The sequence below is a fragment of the Sparus aurata genome, chromosome 2, assembly GCF_900880675.1.
Source record: "Sparus aurata chromosome 2, fSpaAur1.1, whole genome shotgun sequence".
Taxonomy (NCBI): domain Eukaryota; kingdom Metazoa; phylum Chordata; class Actinopteri; order Spariformes; family Sparidae; genus Sparus; species Sparus aurata.
In genome coordinates this window covers 14,183,284-14,197,418 of record NC_044188.1, presented here as the reverse complement: position 1 = coordinate 14,197,418, position 14,135 = coordinate 14,183,284, and the positions used below count along the sequence as shown (strand labels likewise).

The following is a 14,135-nucleotide window of genomic DNA, read 5'->3' as shown; positions in this document are numbered from 1 at the left end:
GTTCATCTCATGTTAGCCTGTCAAACATATTTCTTCCTCTCTCTTCTCTCTGTCTCTCTGTGGTTGCTCTGCCTTGTTAAAACTGAGGTAAGACATGACAAGTGGCCAAGAATATCTGCTTAAAATAAAGTTAGGTGAAATGAATAGCATCTGGAGACCGCACATCTGGAGAGCAAAAGGAAGAGACACTGAAACAGTTGAGTTCTGGCCTGGAAACCGTAAACCCTGCTAGTCTCCAGTGCACCTTCACGCGACTGGCTCATGGAGAAGTGGACGTGACAGGATTACACGGACTTCTCTTCCAAACTGATACGATTATTGTATAATGAGTCTCTGAGAGACTTAGCCTGTTAAAGCTTTGAACATGTGCAGTACAATCTTTGTTTTCTCCATTACAGGGTTCATATGTAACAGGAATAGTGTTGCATTTTGGGGATATAAGCCGAGAGTTGGATGAGAGGATTGATACTGGAGCCAACAGCTGAGCTTAGCACAAGGACTGAAACAGGGGAAAGAGCTCACCTGGCTGTATCCCCCTTTTAAAATCTTCCTATACGCACTTGCAACCTCGCGGTGAGGACAATGCAGCTCTAATGCCGTGTCAGCTCTGATTTATAACTTGATTTTGGGGGGATTTTGCGACAGCAGCGATATGTCCCACCTGGTAAAAGGGGTTCAGAAATATCAACAAAACATCTGACAATGGGTGAAAGGTCATCATCATTAACAGATCCAATATAAGCTTAATAAACCATATAATCTATGTTACTCGTTAGTGAACCATTACAAATATGTAGCACGCAAGTGACGCAGTGGTGGAAACCGATTTGAAATAATAATGATGGCATTTTTCTTTTCCTCCCACTTTACCAACATTGTTGGGATACAGACTCCACAAAGTCACTGCAACCAGCCAACCACAAAGTGTCATTGTTACACTGAAGTGAAGGAGTGCTAATTATCGAGCTTTCATTCAGGCCAATGTGGTGACTGGCACGTTGCTGTTGTGTGGAGTATCATAGTCAGGTGCATGAACTCTGTCTGGGTTTTGGCTCCTGGCTTGGGAGCAACAGCTCTTCCAGTTTTTTTTTCGATCGGCAACAATTTTGCAGAGATCTCTTCTCCCCTGATGGAGAAGTCTCCTGGCAGCTTGATGTTGTACGAAGCACCACACAACATAATAGATACTAAATGTTTTTGCATGTGTTTGTTTCTGGCCTTTAAAGCTGCTTCACCCTGACACCACTGGAAATGTATCATGTTAACTATAAGGAGACATGACAAATCTCCATTAAAGGAGAACTTCGGTCGATTTAAACATGCAGCTTCATTGCTCAAGCTACCCTTGACTTGCGAGTACCGAAGACGCGAACAAATTTGGTCCAGCCATTACAGAGCTCCGTGAACGGAGATGTAGCATTGAACGCTAACTGCATGGGGTCAGAACTTCACGCTGTGTTTTAAGCATCTTAACATGCTCCACATCTCACACCAGAAGTTATGCAACATCAGCAGACACCTTAGCACACAGCACTGTAGCGTGTATGACTCAAACTGAATAAAAAAGTAGTTAAAATAGTGTGTTTGTGCAAGCAGCTACTTACCTGTTTGACATCCGTGTGTTCCGGTAGCTAGACCAAACTAGTCAATCCGTCGAGCGTGCACTTACTCCCTCACTGGCGGAGACGGAAACGTATTCCAGCATTTTCGTGTGTATGTTCATAATGTACATGTCCTTGTTACAACCTGTCATGAGCCATGAGCCTTACAATAGCCTGTTAAGCCTGTTAAGTGCACACTCGGTGGATACGCTAGTTTGGTCTAGCTACCGGAAGATGCGGATGTCAACAAACAGGTAAGTAGCTCCTTGCACAAACACACTATTTTAACTACTTTTTTATTCATTTTGAGTCATACACGCTACAGTGCTGTGTGCTAAGGTGTCTGCTGATGTTGCATAACTTCCGGTGTGAGATGTGGAGCATGTTAAGATGCTTAAAACACAGCGTGAAGTTCTGACCCCATGCAGTTAGCGTTCAATGCTACATCTCCGTTCACGGAGCTCTGTAATGGCTGGACCAAATTTGTTCGCGTCTTCGGTACTCGCAAGTCAAGGGTAGCTTGAGCAATGAAGCTGCATGTTTAAATCGACCGAAGTTCTCCTTTAATAGAAACATAATCTTATAAGTAGGTCTTGTCGCTAGTTTATTTTATTGACCACTGCATCATGATGTTGAGTTGGACTAAAGGCCCCTTCACACCAGGTCAATGGTTGGCTGTCAGGCATTGTCCACGCCTTCAGTGAGTGTCTGTGGCTCCAGCCAGCACTGGACGGCCCTAGTCAGTGACTTTTTGGCTGATTGAGCATGATGAATTGTGTTACATTTGTGTGCTCCTTGGATGGTCCCACTTCCTGAGTTCGGAAATGCTCTTCACGTTGTGTTCAAGTGCAGCCCTTTGGCTGAGACACTGAAGACACGAGGCGGCGTAACAGTTGGCCTTCGTCGCAGCTTGTTCTGTGGTGTCTGTTTGGTGTTTCAGGGCCTTTAGAGGTTGGTGTATTTTGTTAGCAGCGGACAAAGCCACGCTCACTGATTCACCCTGTTTCTGGTCTTTGTGCTAAGCTAAGCTAACCAGCTGTAGATTGAGACGTGCAACTTTTCCCTTAACCATTATTTGCAGAGAGGTGATGAACCTGCCTGTATCTGTTGTTGAGTCTCCGGTTAGCTGTCATATGTACAGAGGACCGAGTCTGCTCTCTTTCAAATACAGCTGTTTGTTGTGCATGTTTCATTACCTTTAATACATAACAATGTCCACGTGCTTTGTTGTTTAACTTGCACGAGACTCAGCAGATATTTATCTGTGTTGATTATTGAAGTGAGATTAAAGTCACAACAACAAAGGGATTCATTTCGCAGAGTCACCACATTATTGCACATAATTACATTCGCACCCTCTGTAGCTGCACCGCAACTTCACAGCCGGGCGAGCCTGTTTACAAGCAGGATCTCCTCTTCCTCCTCATCTACTTCTTTTCATGCATCTGTCTCGTCGTCCTGCTCTTTGTCCTCTCCGTGGGTGATCACATAACGCGAGCTCCTGTCGTCAAGGTTACCAGCGACACCCAGAGGGACGTTTGCAAACATCTGATCTACCTGTAAGCATACAGGTAAAGGGTTTATCGCACCTTTTCTTTCTGTTACATCTGTCGTGACGAGCAGGGCTGTCAGGATCACACATGCTATTACATCTACAGACAAACACAGCGCTGGCTTTTGCCATTCAATTAGCTCATCAGAACGGGGAGATAAGTGCAGTTATGTATCATTGTCATATATTCCACTCTGGCCTCTTTGTGCACTCTTTCATCTCCGCTCTGCCTGCCTGTTTCTGTCTTCCTCCCTCCTCCACCACCTCCTCCTCCTCCTCCTCCGCCTGTTTCTCTCCTCTTGTTTTTCCTGTCTACTGAACAGAGACATGTTGATATGAGGCCCGCTTGCACGGCCACAAGGGAACGAGTCTCTGGTGCTTTTGATCAGCTGCAAGATCAGACATGTCCACAGCTCCCCCATGTACACTCCAGTGACTGATCATGCAGTATAATGGGCAGGCACAGACAACCAAAGATGCACACCCACACATGTTCTCTCCATAGATCATATAAGCACAAACACACACATACACACACACACACACAGCCATTGCAGAGGGCATGTGGTCCATGTGTTGGCTCTAGTCACAGTGGGGTGGCTTGTTTGCTGGACACAAGGGAGCGAGAGGGAGATGGTGTGTGCGATTTCCCCTTTCTTGCCCTTTTTTTTTGCCTTTGACAGTAAGATGGATGATTGCAATCACAGGAGCCATCAGTGAGACAGAGTGGAGGTCTATGGGGCAGCGAGACACAGCCATGGGAAACCAGCCGTCAGATTACTGCGCCGTGCTGCCATGGGAACGCTGTGCTGTTTATTTGTCTGGGGGTTTTGTTGTTTCATATGCATTTTCACCCCTTTCTGTTACCCCCCGCCTTTTGATGTACAGAACATGAAAGCTTCCCGGTGTAATATGTGCAAGGCCAAGCGAGAGAAGGAGAGCGTTTACGTTTCACAACATGGTAAGCCTACTGTAAGTCAATATGTCTCCTCAAACCAGTACAAATGTGACAGATTTCATAGCGATTAGACGGGTCTCTTTGATCCCTTGAGAGAATGAGAGGCAGACTTTTCACTCCCCAGTCAGCGGATGTTTTTAAGAGAAACATCTGTTGCTGCACAAATGAGATTACTGTGTCTCTAGCCAGGGGCCATGTAGGTTATGAATGGCACTGTTACAGAGGAGGGGGTCTGGAGGAGAGCTGAGAAGGATCTTTGTAATAAGCTCGAGCTGGTAGTTAAAGGGTTTAAATCAAATTAAACGGCCTCAGACTCTGGGTATTCATCAGCGCTCACCTTCAACTTGTTCAGTGGGTGTCACCACTGTCGCCCGTACCTTTGAATCACGTATCTCATATTGATACATCCAATATTTCACCTCGTTGCCAGGCAACAACTCACCTCATCCTCTGTAAACTTGTCAGCCTATGACACGAGGTGATATCTTATCCTGCAGGAGAGGAGCGGGAGAGAAGAATTACTGTTTCATCTCTTTGACTTTGAATTAACTGTGATCTTCACTCAACGAGATATGCATTATCTGCACGCTGGGACTTTGTTAATGATGTACATTCTGTTACACGGTACAAGCTGATTCATTCTGTGAGAGCCGCAGAGCCATTTCTGCGCTGTCTGTGCAGATTTGAGAGGAAAATCTCACACACACACACACACACTCCTCCCCCCCAGAGGAGTCCTGTTCCTTCTGGGTCAGAGCTTGAAGGCGTTGTGTGTATCGTCTCCTCTGGGTCAGATCCTGACAAAACACAGGTAAAGCTGCGAGGAGCAACTGCTCATCTGTGTAGACATGATGCAGACTGCACTCTCACAGTTTCACATGATACTTTATGTGTCTGGCTTTTCTTTAATATATTTGATGCTGTTGATGTTTTCATGCAGCAATTCCCTCAGTCCGAGGCAAGTTATTTTAAGTTTTGGACCGAACTAAGCATGAGTAAATGATCACTTAAAACAATAACACTAAACAAAACTAAAAGAAAATATTTTATATCAAGATACTCAAGTCAAAGCCAAGTTACAGTTATGGGAGAATGTAAAAACCCCAACATTAGACACTACGAATCTATGATTATTATTCATTTTTGAATAAATATGACTTTCTGAGAAATGAGAATGAAATTTAAATCATCCATGTGTCCAAGTTCTACTGGAGAGAAACAGACAAGTCAACTGAAACTCTGAAACTCCATCGTGCTGTTTTACAAACATGTTGGGCAATACCCTGAAGTGGCTCCTGGACACTCCTTCATCATCTCACTTAGTTAATCTTTGCCAATGCTGAGGCAACCTGCCATCCAATCATCATACCTATTTACTCATGTGATCGATGGTGGGAAATCTGCATCGGTGAAACAACAAATGCAGGAAGAAAATCCCAACACAAAGAAAGTCTCAGGTGTACAGCTGCATTCTGAGCTCGTAATGCGCAAATACAAAATGTGCCTAAATGAGTAATGGCTAACAAATACTTCTGCTATCGCTCTTATCAGTGATACTGCCTTTGCTCTGCTCCATTACCATGAACGCCTGCAAGCAGAGGTCAGTTACACAAGTTACCAGAGGAGGCAGTACAGCTCCACACAGCTGTACTGTACACACACACACTGGTAACACTTTGTATAATCCCATATCCACCTGCTTATTAGCATGCATAATAATAGCACAATGGCTTTTTATATAAGTCAATATAAAGTACTTATCCATTCCTTATTCTGCATAACCGTTATCTACATCTTCTAGGCAACTATTCCTTCAAAAACCTCCTATGTACCTCTTATTGCTCATCTATTCTTGTGTAACAAAACCCAAATACACAAGTGTTATTAGCGTCCACATAAAACTTTCTAATTTACAATACGACTTACAAAAACAGTTTTGCAGCACACAGCACTGCACCAAACAGCTGAGGTAGATGGGGATGTACTTTTTTTTTTTTTAATGAATAACAAAAAATATATAAAATGGCTCCGTAGAGCTCGTGCAGTGTAATCCATGTGTCTGGAAGCCCCAGGACCACAAATTGATACGAAAAGATGTTATAAACACCCTGAGCGGTTGAAACTGTGCATCCACTTCGGACAGAGCTAGTGCATCAATCTGAGATATCTGAGGTACTGGAGATATAAATTACACTGGACGCAATGTTTTTTTCATGTGTTGGAACAAGTCCTGGTCTACTTTAGTTGTTCAGGACGATACTGTGACGCTGTTTTGCTGTGAGCCTCAAGAAATGTTTCATGGACTACAAAACTTCCCCTGACTTTCCATCAGCATGAGGGAGAGCAGATAATGACTGAATTATGACATTTTTGGGTGAAGTTATCCTTTAAGATTGTGATTCATACAACAACTTATTTCATTTGATAAGCAGCAAGTAGGAGGCACTTGAGAGAAAACTCATAGTCAGTGTTCTGGTAGAATATACTGATGCAGGTGGAGGGGTTTAGAATGATGAATAAAGAGCCAGTGTGTTACTTATATGCATATTAATGAGCAACAGGTTAATGGTCAACATGTGCTCCCCAATATAAAGTATTACCCACTGAGTTTCACCTCAGCATCTGTCCTCTAGCCTCCTGGATCTGGTTCTGCTTAAACATACCGCCCTTCTTCTCGTCCTTTCTGTGACGGAACAGATGCATCTGATGAGAGAGGAGGTCAATGGCGGTTCCCCTGTGTCAAATCAACAGAAGTGGGAATCAACCTCAGTCAGCAGAAACACACAAAGAAACGTGACTTCTCTACATCAGGACAGTCGGGGGTGGCAGTTTTTACTCTCAATAAATGATCATTTACAAACAATGTAGATCTTTAACGATTAATCTAATCATCCACAAAACAAAACCTTTGAGGAGCTCATCACTGGAAATCTTTGGGGAACAACATTTTATTTACATTTTTAAGACCAGACAACTATCAATGAATCGAGAAAATAATCAACAGATTAATCAACAATGCAAATTATCATTATTTGCAGCCTTAAAACAGTTTGATGCCATAATCTTTACTATCAGTTGCTTGTTACTGCTGTTAAATACAGGGGATACACGAGAAGAACAATGTTTACACATTAGTGAGTGCAATACAGGATATCCTGCAGAGCCCGTTACTGCTGTGTGGATCATCTTTCAGCCTACTGTATTTCATTAGAAACAATAAGAGGTGTGCCCTTCCTTTATATACTACTAGGTCAACTGCTCAACGGCCCACAGTGGAGAGCTATGGCCCGTCAAGACACTTTGAATAAAGATATGTAAGCTTCAGCTTCATCTATATTAGAAGGCGTAAAGAGTGATTTCACTCACAGTAACGAGATATGCTAATAATTCCCTCGTGTGCATGAATGGGATGATGACAGGGATGAGGGGTCTGGCCGTCCGAAAGCATTACTGCTGATAGACGTCAGTGGTTTTTAACAGCTGCTCATTATGGAGCGCAACATTACTCGCTGTCCGTGTGCCTGCAGGAAATGTCTCATTTGACAGTGTAAAGTGTTAATTCTGTGTCAGGGCACTAACGCAGAGGTGTAAATTTAAATGATCCAAATCACAGCTTCTGATTCCTATCAAGTGACTACCCAGGCTTTTTTTTTTTTTTAAGAAAAGAGGCCGTCATGTTCAACTTCTCCTCGACCTTTGTTCTGCCTCATTGCTGTAGCCTCAACTATGTGACATATAAAGGAGAGTAAAAGCATCAGTGGGTTAGTAAAGCTGTCTCGCACTATAGTTGTGCCAAAGGTATGAAGAGCACCACAATCACTAAATTTGGGATCTAACAACACCTCTGCAGTGTTGCATTCATCAATCAATGACGTGAAGACCCAAAGAACAGGCTTGGGGAGCTATTTTTGGCCTATCATGAGGCGAGCATCAACCATATGGCGTTAAGCTAATAGTAGGTCAGATCCGGGGATGCTATACATGTAAGAGACACGTAAACGGGCAGCTTTTACTTCCAGGAGAGAGTGACTATAATGCCTGCCTGCTTCATGCATGCACGCCCTCTAAACACATCCATCACCTGCCCTTAATCTCCACTTCAGTCCCGTGTAAAAGTCACCGTGCAAAGATGTGAAACTAGATAATAAACTACAATTTCTATCACCATTCGTCAACAACTTGCACTGTCACACCATACAATTTATACTGCATGATGCTGAAGCTGAAATGTCATATTTGACAATAGTACATGTTTACAGTGATGAATCATCTCAAGTGAGCGCTGTGTCTGTCAGATGATTTTCTTATTGTAGTGCAATCTGATGAAATCAGCGGCTGCCTCAAAACATGTCAAATAATGTAAAAGAGGAAATGTTCATAATAGTGTGATTTTCAAAACAGGCTGTCTGAGTGAGTATTAAGTCTGACGAGCCTGTGGGACAGCTTAGCTTTAGTGGGTGTAGGTGTCCCTCAAACAAATGAAGGTCAATAGACTTGTGGTTTAACACAAGCTGTGCAGTGCAAATAATACAGATCATTTTCATCAGGATGTATTTGTCATACTCCTTTAGGAAATGTGTTTTTTCAAAAAGTGCGACAGTATGATTTGCCTAATGTGAGACTTCAGAGTGAAGGAAGGGTCACGGTGTGCTCAGTAACAATGGTTATTCACAGAGTTTTAACCTTGTAAAGCATCATTTTAGGAATTCTATTCAATTACAATCTAATCTCTGATAAAATGTTATGAGGTTTTTTTTATGTGGTTTGATGAGTGTGTGTGTGTGTGTGTGTGTGTGTAGGGACATAGAAGAAGAGTTCATGCTACTTGATCAAATTGACAGTGAAAGTGTGACACAAATTAGAACAAAATAGAATAAAAAGTAAGTTACATGCCGGCAAGAAAAAATGTCACTCAATTGAATTTATTGCAAAAGTGCCCATGTGTTCACAGTTCACGTATAAACCAGACAAATAAAACAAACCCACCAATCACAGGAAAGTGCAAGAAATCAACCGCAAAATCAAAAAACAGAACAGTCTCTTCCCTTTTAAAAGGAGCGCTGTGTAGTTTTGGGAAAGACATTTTATTCAGAGGAGAAAGACCTTCTTTCACTTACTATTTTTTTCAAACAAACTAAATTAACAAACTCTTTTTTGTTTTCACGACAGAATAAACTCAAAAAACTAACTGACCTTAAAGGACAACACAACTCCATGCTGTTTTATTTTGTTTATATGTGGCGGACCCGCCTTTCTTGCTTCAAACAGTGTTCTGGGGACCTTATTTTCCTCTGAGAGCGGCTTGTTTATTCTGTTATGGGGGAAACATTTTTTCAGTTATTATCATTGTCTCATTATTTGGTAAATGTTTAAATCCTGAGTTTGAATTTCTTCTCCAAACCTACATACTGCTCCTTTAAAGCCTCCCAAATGTTTTGTGGTTTCAGCAATTAACTACAGAAAAGGTTTCATTGCAACATGGTCCATCAGTTCTCACAGCTGCTGCAGCCGTCTATCACGAGTAGAACCAGGGGGTCAGGTATTTGACCACATCAGTCCTGCCTCTGTTCCTCCTCACCGCCCTGCAGGCCGTGCAGTAGTGTTCGGACCAGAAGGGGGGCTGGTGCAGGCTGTACCTCCCTCTCCAGTCCAGGTGTTTCCGCAGCTTCGCCGGGTTGTGCCTCAGCTTCAGCAGGTACCGGGCCAGCCCTCTCACCGTGGGGAAGTCATCCACGTGGATGAAGGCCTCCGGCGGCAGGAAGCGCTCGTAGTTCTTCCTGGACGGACCCAGAACCACCGGGACGGCCCCGGCCAGCACCGCGTTCCACAGCTTCTCCGTGATGTAGTCGGTGTGCTGCGAGTTCTCCAGAGACAGGTAGAACTGGTACCGACGGACCAGCCGCACCACGTCGTCCCCGGTGTACTCTGGGAGCGGCTGGCCTGCGCGTCCGAACACATCTACGTCGATGTACCGGCGGAGCTGGTGGTACACGGCCACACGGTAATGAGACTCCGACCAGTTACTGACGACCCAGGCTAGGAGGCGGGGCCGGCGGAGGTTTGAGCGCGAGGGTATGTGGAGCGGATGAGTAAAGCGGTTCTGGGGACCCTTAACTGTGTTTCCACGAGGGAGCAGGTAGCCGTACGGCAGGGCGATATCTGAGTCTATCCGGTAGGTCAGTGTGAGATTGAAAACACCCTCAAACCTCCACAGTCTGGGCGTGTGCGTGGGGGACTCGTAGTTCATCCATATCCACTTTTGCGCACTCGGCCGCGGTTCCGGCGGCAGCTCGGCGGCGCCGGTGGCGACCTCTCGGTGGTGTATGATCACCGCGTCAGCCTTCTGGTACGCGCCCAAGTCATCTGTGAGCGTGCACCCTCTGATCTGATGGAGCGCGGCGCAGTCCGGAAGTTTGCGGTACCGGCCGAACGGATGCGTCCAGATCAGGAGCGTCACCGGGCTGTCCTCGTCAGGCTCAAACGACGGCACAGCGGGCCGGTCCGGCAGGTAGAGCAGGCAGACCCCCAGGAACGACATGAAAATGAACACGGCCACGCACACGGGGGAGCAGCTCCTCTTGAGAGCACGTACACAACATTTTACACGGGGGGACACACCTGAGCTTCCGTCGGCTCTGTGAGCTGTGAAGCGGCCCGCGGCGCTCCTGCGAGCTCCAGCTCCCATCGACGCCCTTCACCTGCAGAGACCTCTCACAGAATCTGCTGTTATTAGAAACTTTTCAGGAGAAGTAGTCCCTCCGCATCTTGCTGGCACACCTCATCGCCGTACTTTAACCCCCCTGTTGTTTCTGTTCTAGGAAGGAGTGCCGAAAACGGCAATCGAATTTGACACCTGCAGTTGCAGTACAGGTTCGACAAGCGGCATTGTCGAAATTAGCACTCTGCGGACGGACAAACATGTGCAGCAGCAGATTAGTGCATGCTCCAACATCTTGACGTGGCAGCGGCAGTCCGGGCTCCTGTTACCGTTGAATGGGCCTTTTGTGAGACCTGTTGGCCCCTCAGACACTTTTAGGTTGAGTAAACAGCTCGGGCCAGGGCGCGGCGTCCTGCTGGTGGAATAAGCAGAGGACATTTTGTAAATAGAGCAAGACATATTCGTCATTTAGTTACCTCACTGTGTAGTTTTGTGGGAGACACTTAAATCAGAAGAGAAAGATCTTCATGGACTGACTTTTAAGCCTAAATAAACTTGATAAACAAACTCTCCTCGTTTCATGATTGAATAAACAAACTGACCTCAGAGGATAACACAACTTCATCCTGTCTTACTTTGTTTATATTTGGCGCCACCTTTCTAGCTTTAAACCGTGTTTGAGGGACCACATTTTTCTCACAGAGAGCAGCTTGTTTATTCAGTTATTTAAAAAGATATATTATTGCCCTCATTAATATTGTAAATATCAAAGTTCTGAGTGTGAATTTCTTCTCCCAAACGACACACTGCCCCTTTAACTGAGTCTGTTTTAGAGGGTAGGCCTGTGGGTGAAATCAGAAGCATAAAGGGCACTACTGGAGCCTAATTAAAAGTTTTGGCCAATAAACTCATATCAAACTAGTCCTCAAGTAATCCCTAAAATATGGATTAATTAAAGCGCCCTTTTTAGAGTTTTGGAGAAGAAAAATAAATTAGTTAATTGGCCACAACTCTCCGGTGGTGCCTCTGACCTCTTGACTCACAGGCCTAAGCTAAAACAGAGCAACTTAAAGGGGCATTTCGTAGTTATGGAGAAGAAATATAAACTCAGAATTTTGGTATTTACTATATTAATGAGGTAACAATTACAAATCTGTAATTTTTATCTCTTCCATAACAAGCTGCTTTCAGAGGAAAACAAGGTCTCAAAGCAGTTTGAAGCTAGAAAGGTGGCAGGGTCCGCCACATGATAATTAAGTAAAACAGTAAGAAATTGTATTTTCCTTTAAGGTCAGTTTGTATGTTCAGCCATGAAAACAAAGATATGTTGATTATTTAGTTTGTTTAGGCATAAAAAGTCAGTCAACAAAGATCTTTCTCTTCTGCTTGTAACGTCCTCCCCAAAACGTTGTATTGCACCTTTAAACCACTTTTTGTACTTGTCCTTGCAGTTAAAGCCCCTCAATCATCTTTTCATGCGCATATAAACGCTACACGCATCATTGGCCACTAGGTGTCTCCCTACACAAGCACAAAGCCGCCCCGTGAAGTGCACTGACATTGTGCTTTTTCCTCAAAACATGCATGTTTAATTTGGCCACTGAATAAACATTTCAGCTGGAAATTAGTCAGGCAGCAGGCGGACTTTGAAAAGGTTTGTCTCGAATGTTTTATTTATCAGACATGACCCAGCATTGCAACACCCCATAACCAGAAATCATAATAAATGACTCATAGTTTTAATTTGGTGATCTAACCTTAACAAATACTGGAATGAAAAAAAAGAGGAAAAACAACACAAACCCTTAGACAGTGACACATTAGCCTCTGCGTTAAAACGGATCAGCCTTCCTGGTTGAACGCGTTCTGATCAAGAAGTGATGAAAAAATGATGAGGCAGCGGGGTTGGAAATCCTGCTCTGTGTGTTGTGTCTGATCTCTGGTGGGCAGGAAAAACACGCCGTGACTGGGACAACATTATTCCTCCCCACAGACACAGAGTATGTCATGAAGTCTGACTGTGAGCGGAAAAAAAATGGCAGACAAGGAGGAGTGGGAGGAGATGAAGCAAGAAGCATGTGTGTCTCCACTGGGTCCTCCTCCTTCCTGTTACATCCATTCACTTTTCTTCACTGTGGACCAAAAAAAAAAAAAAAGGAAAAATCTTTGTGTGTTTGAGTGCGTGCGTGCGTGTGTGACTAGTTATCCCCATAAGAGGTTTTGTATTCTTTCTGCATTATTTATCCTCCCTTTCATCTGAACGGTTCTATTTTCAGACGATCATTTAATGTCCTGCCCGGGGTTATCTCGAGTTGGGATGGAAGAGCACAGCAGACTTATAAGTTATGGATACGTACCCAGACCCTGACGCCCAACGTTACATGTGTGTCTCTCCTCAGAAACAGCAGAGGTGGCTGAGGTCAGGAAATGACACATAGGAATGAGTTTTGTTTGTCTTCTTTCGGTTCAGTCTTGTTTATTTAAATCCTTTTTTTCTTTTCTTTTTTTGCAGGCGGAGGAAACCATGCAAATGCTGGAACTGCGCTATAATTAAAGTTGCACTGATTGGGGATATGGTGACATTTTGTTCAGCTCAAATTACAGCCAGGGTGATACACAAAGCTTGGCATTTATGTTTGCCTCATTTTTTTTTCATCTTCTCTCTTTCTAGAAAATAACTTTTTGTTGTCAAACAAATCCCCACGAAGGGATCAATCTCACATCTCCCTCTTGCTGCATGCGTGCACAGATGCGAGGTCTTCTCAGGTCATTTTATGTGGACAAAATCCTCTGTGTTCAAATAAAGAAAAGCACAAAAAATGACGTATTTTTGCAGGCTAGTTTTGTACATTTTCCAAGTGTTTACTTCTGCCTTCCTACTCCTACCTCTGTCTGTCTCTGTATGTTTCTGTGTGTGTGTGAATCATACCAGCACAGAGAGAAGCATTCAGTTTTTGATGGGACCCCCAGGTCTTCACTCATCTTCCCTATTGATTTTCTCTTGCTTTCCTTTTTGCACTCCCAGGGGAGGGGATGTCTCAATTGGTCCCGGCCAGTGAAGGAGAGTGTGAGCGATAGACAAACAGATAGGAGATGAGGGAGAAAGAGGGAGAAAAAACGAACGGAGCGGCAGAGGAGGAAGCGGCAGGAGGGGCTTGCGAGCCCCCCTGATCACAGAGGCCCTGGCTGACCCCTGACCTTGATCATGACCTCAGAGGTTACCGCATAGGTCAGAGGTTGTGTGAAAGTGCCACTGCGGCGATTCACTCCACTGCTGGGTGATGATGATCTTATGCAGCCTCCCCAGCCTGTCTGACATGATCAGTGTTGCTCTCCGCCCGCGGCTCCCAGGGGCCACACATCCAT

General features: G+C 44.4%; 1 protein-coding gene and 1 long non-coding RNA gene across 4 annotated transcripts; one reads left to right on the top strand and one right to left on the bottom strand.

Annotated features, from left to right (window-relative positions):
- Positions 1 to 9,017: 9,017 nt before the first annotated feature.
- LOC115595814 (alpha-(1,3)-fucosyltransferase 4-like) lies at positions 9,018 to 13,720 on the bottom strand. Of its 3 annotated transcripts, none has more exons than XM_030440672.1 (2): positions 13,699 to 13,720; positions 9,018 to 11,181 (listed from the first exon to the last, which is right to left on the bottom strand). In XM_030440672.1, the coding sequence occupies exon 2, from the start codon at positions 10,794 to 10,796 to the stop codon at positions 9,627 to 9,629; it is 1,170 nt and encodes a 389-aa protein (XP_030296532.1). In that variant the 5' UTR covers positions 10,797 to 11,181; positions 13,699 to 13,720; the 3' UTR covers positions 9,018 to 9,626. The 3 variants fall into 3 exon arrangements, with proteins under 3 accessions (XP_030296532.1, XP_030296529.1, XP_030296524.1); XM_030440669.1 differs by lacking the exon at positions 13,699 to 13,720 and adding an exon at positions 12,573 to 12,799 and having other exon boundaries at positions 9,018 to 11,184; XM_030440664.1 differs by lacking the exon at positions 13,699 to 13,720 and adding an exon at positions 12,573 to 12,799.
- LOC115595837 (uncharacterized) lies at positions 10,191 to 13,532 on the top strand. The gene is made up of 3 exons (XR_003986808.1): positions 10,191 to 10,283; positions 13,046 to 13,188; positions 13,282 to 13,532. It is a non-coding gene; the product is annotated as an uncharacterized LOC115595837 (long non-coding RNA).
- Positions 13,721 to 14,135: the final 415 nt, after the last annotated feature.

Excerpts from the sequence above, each read along its gene's own strand:
- LOC115595814 (XM_030440672.1), bottom strand. The coding sequence starts at position 10,796 with ATGGGAGCTGGAGCTCGCAGGAGCGCCGCGGGCCGCTTCACAGCTCAC.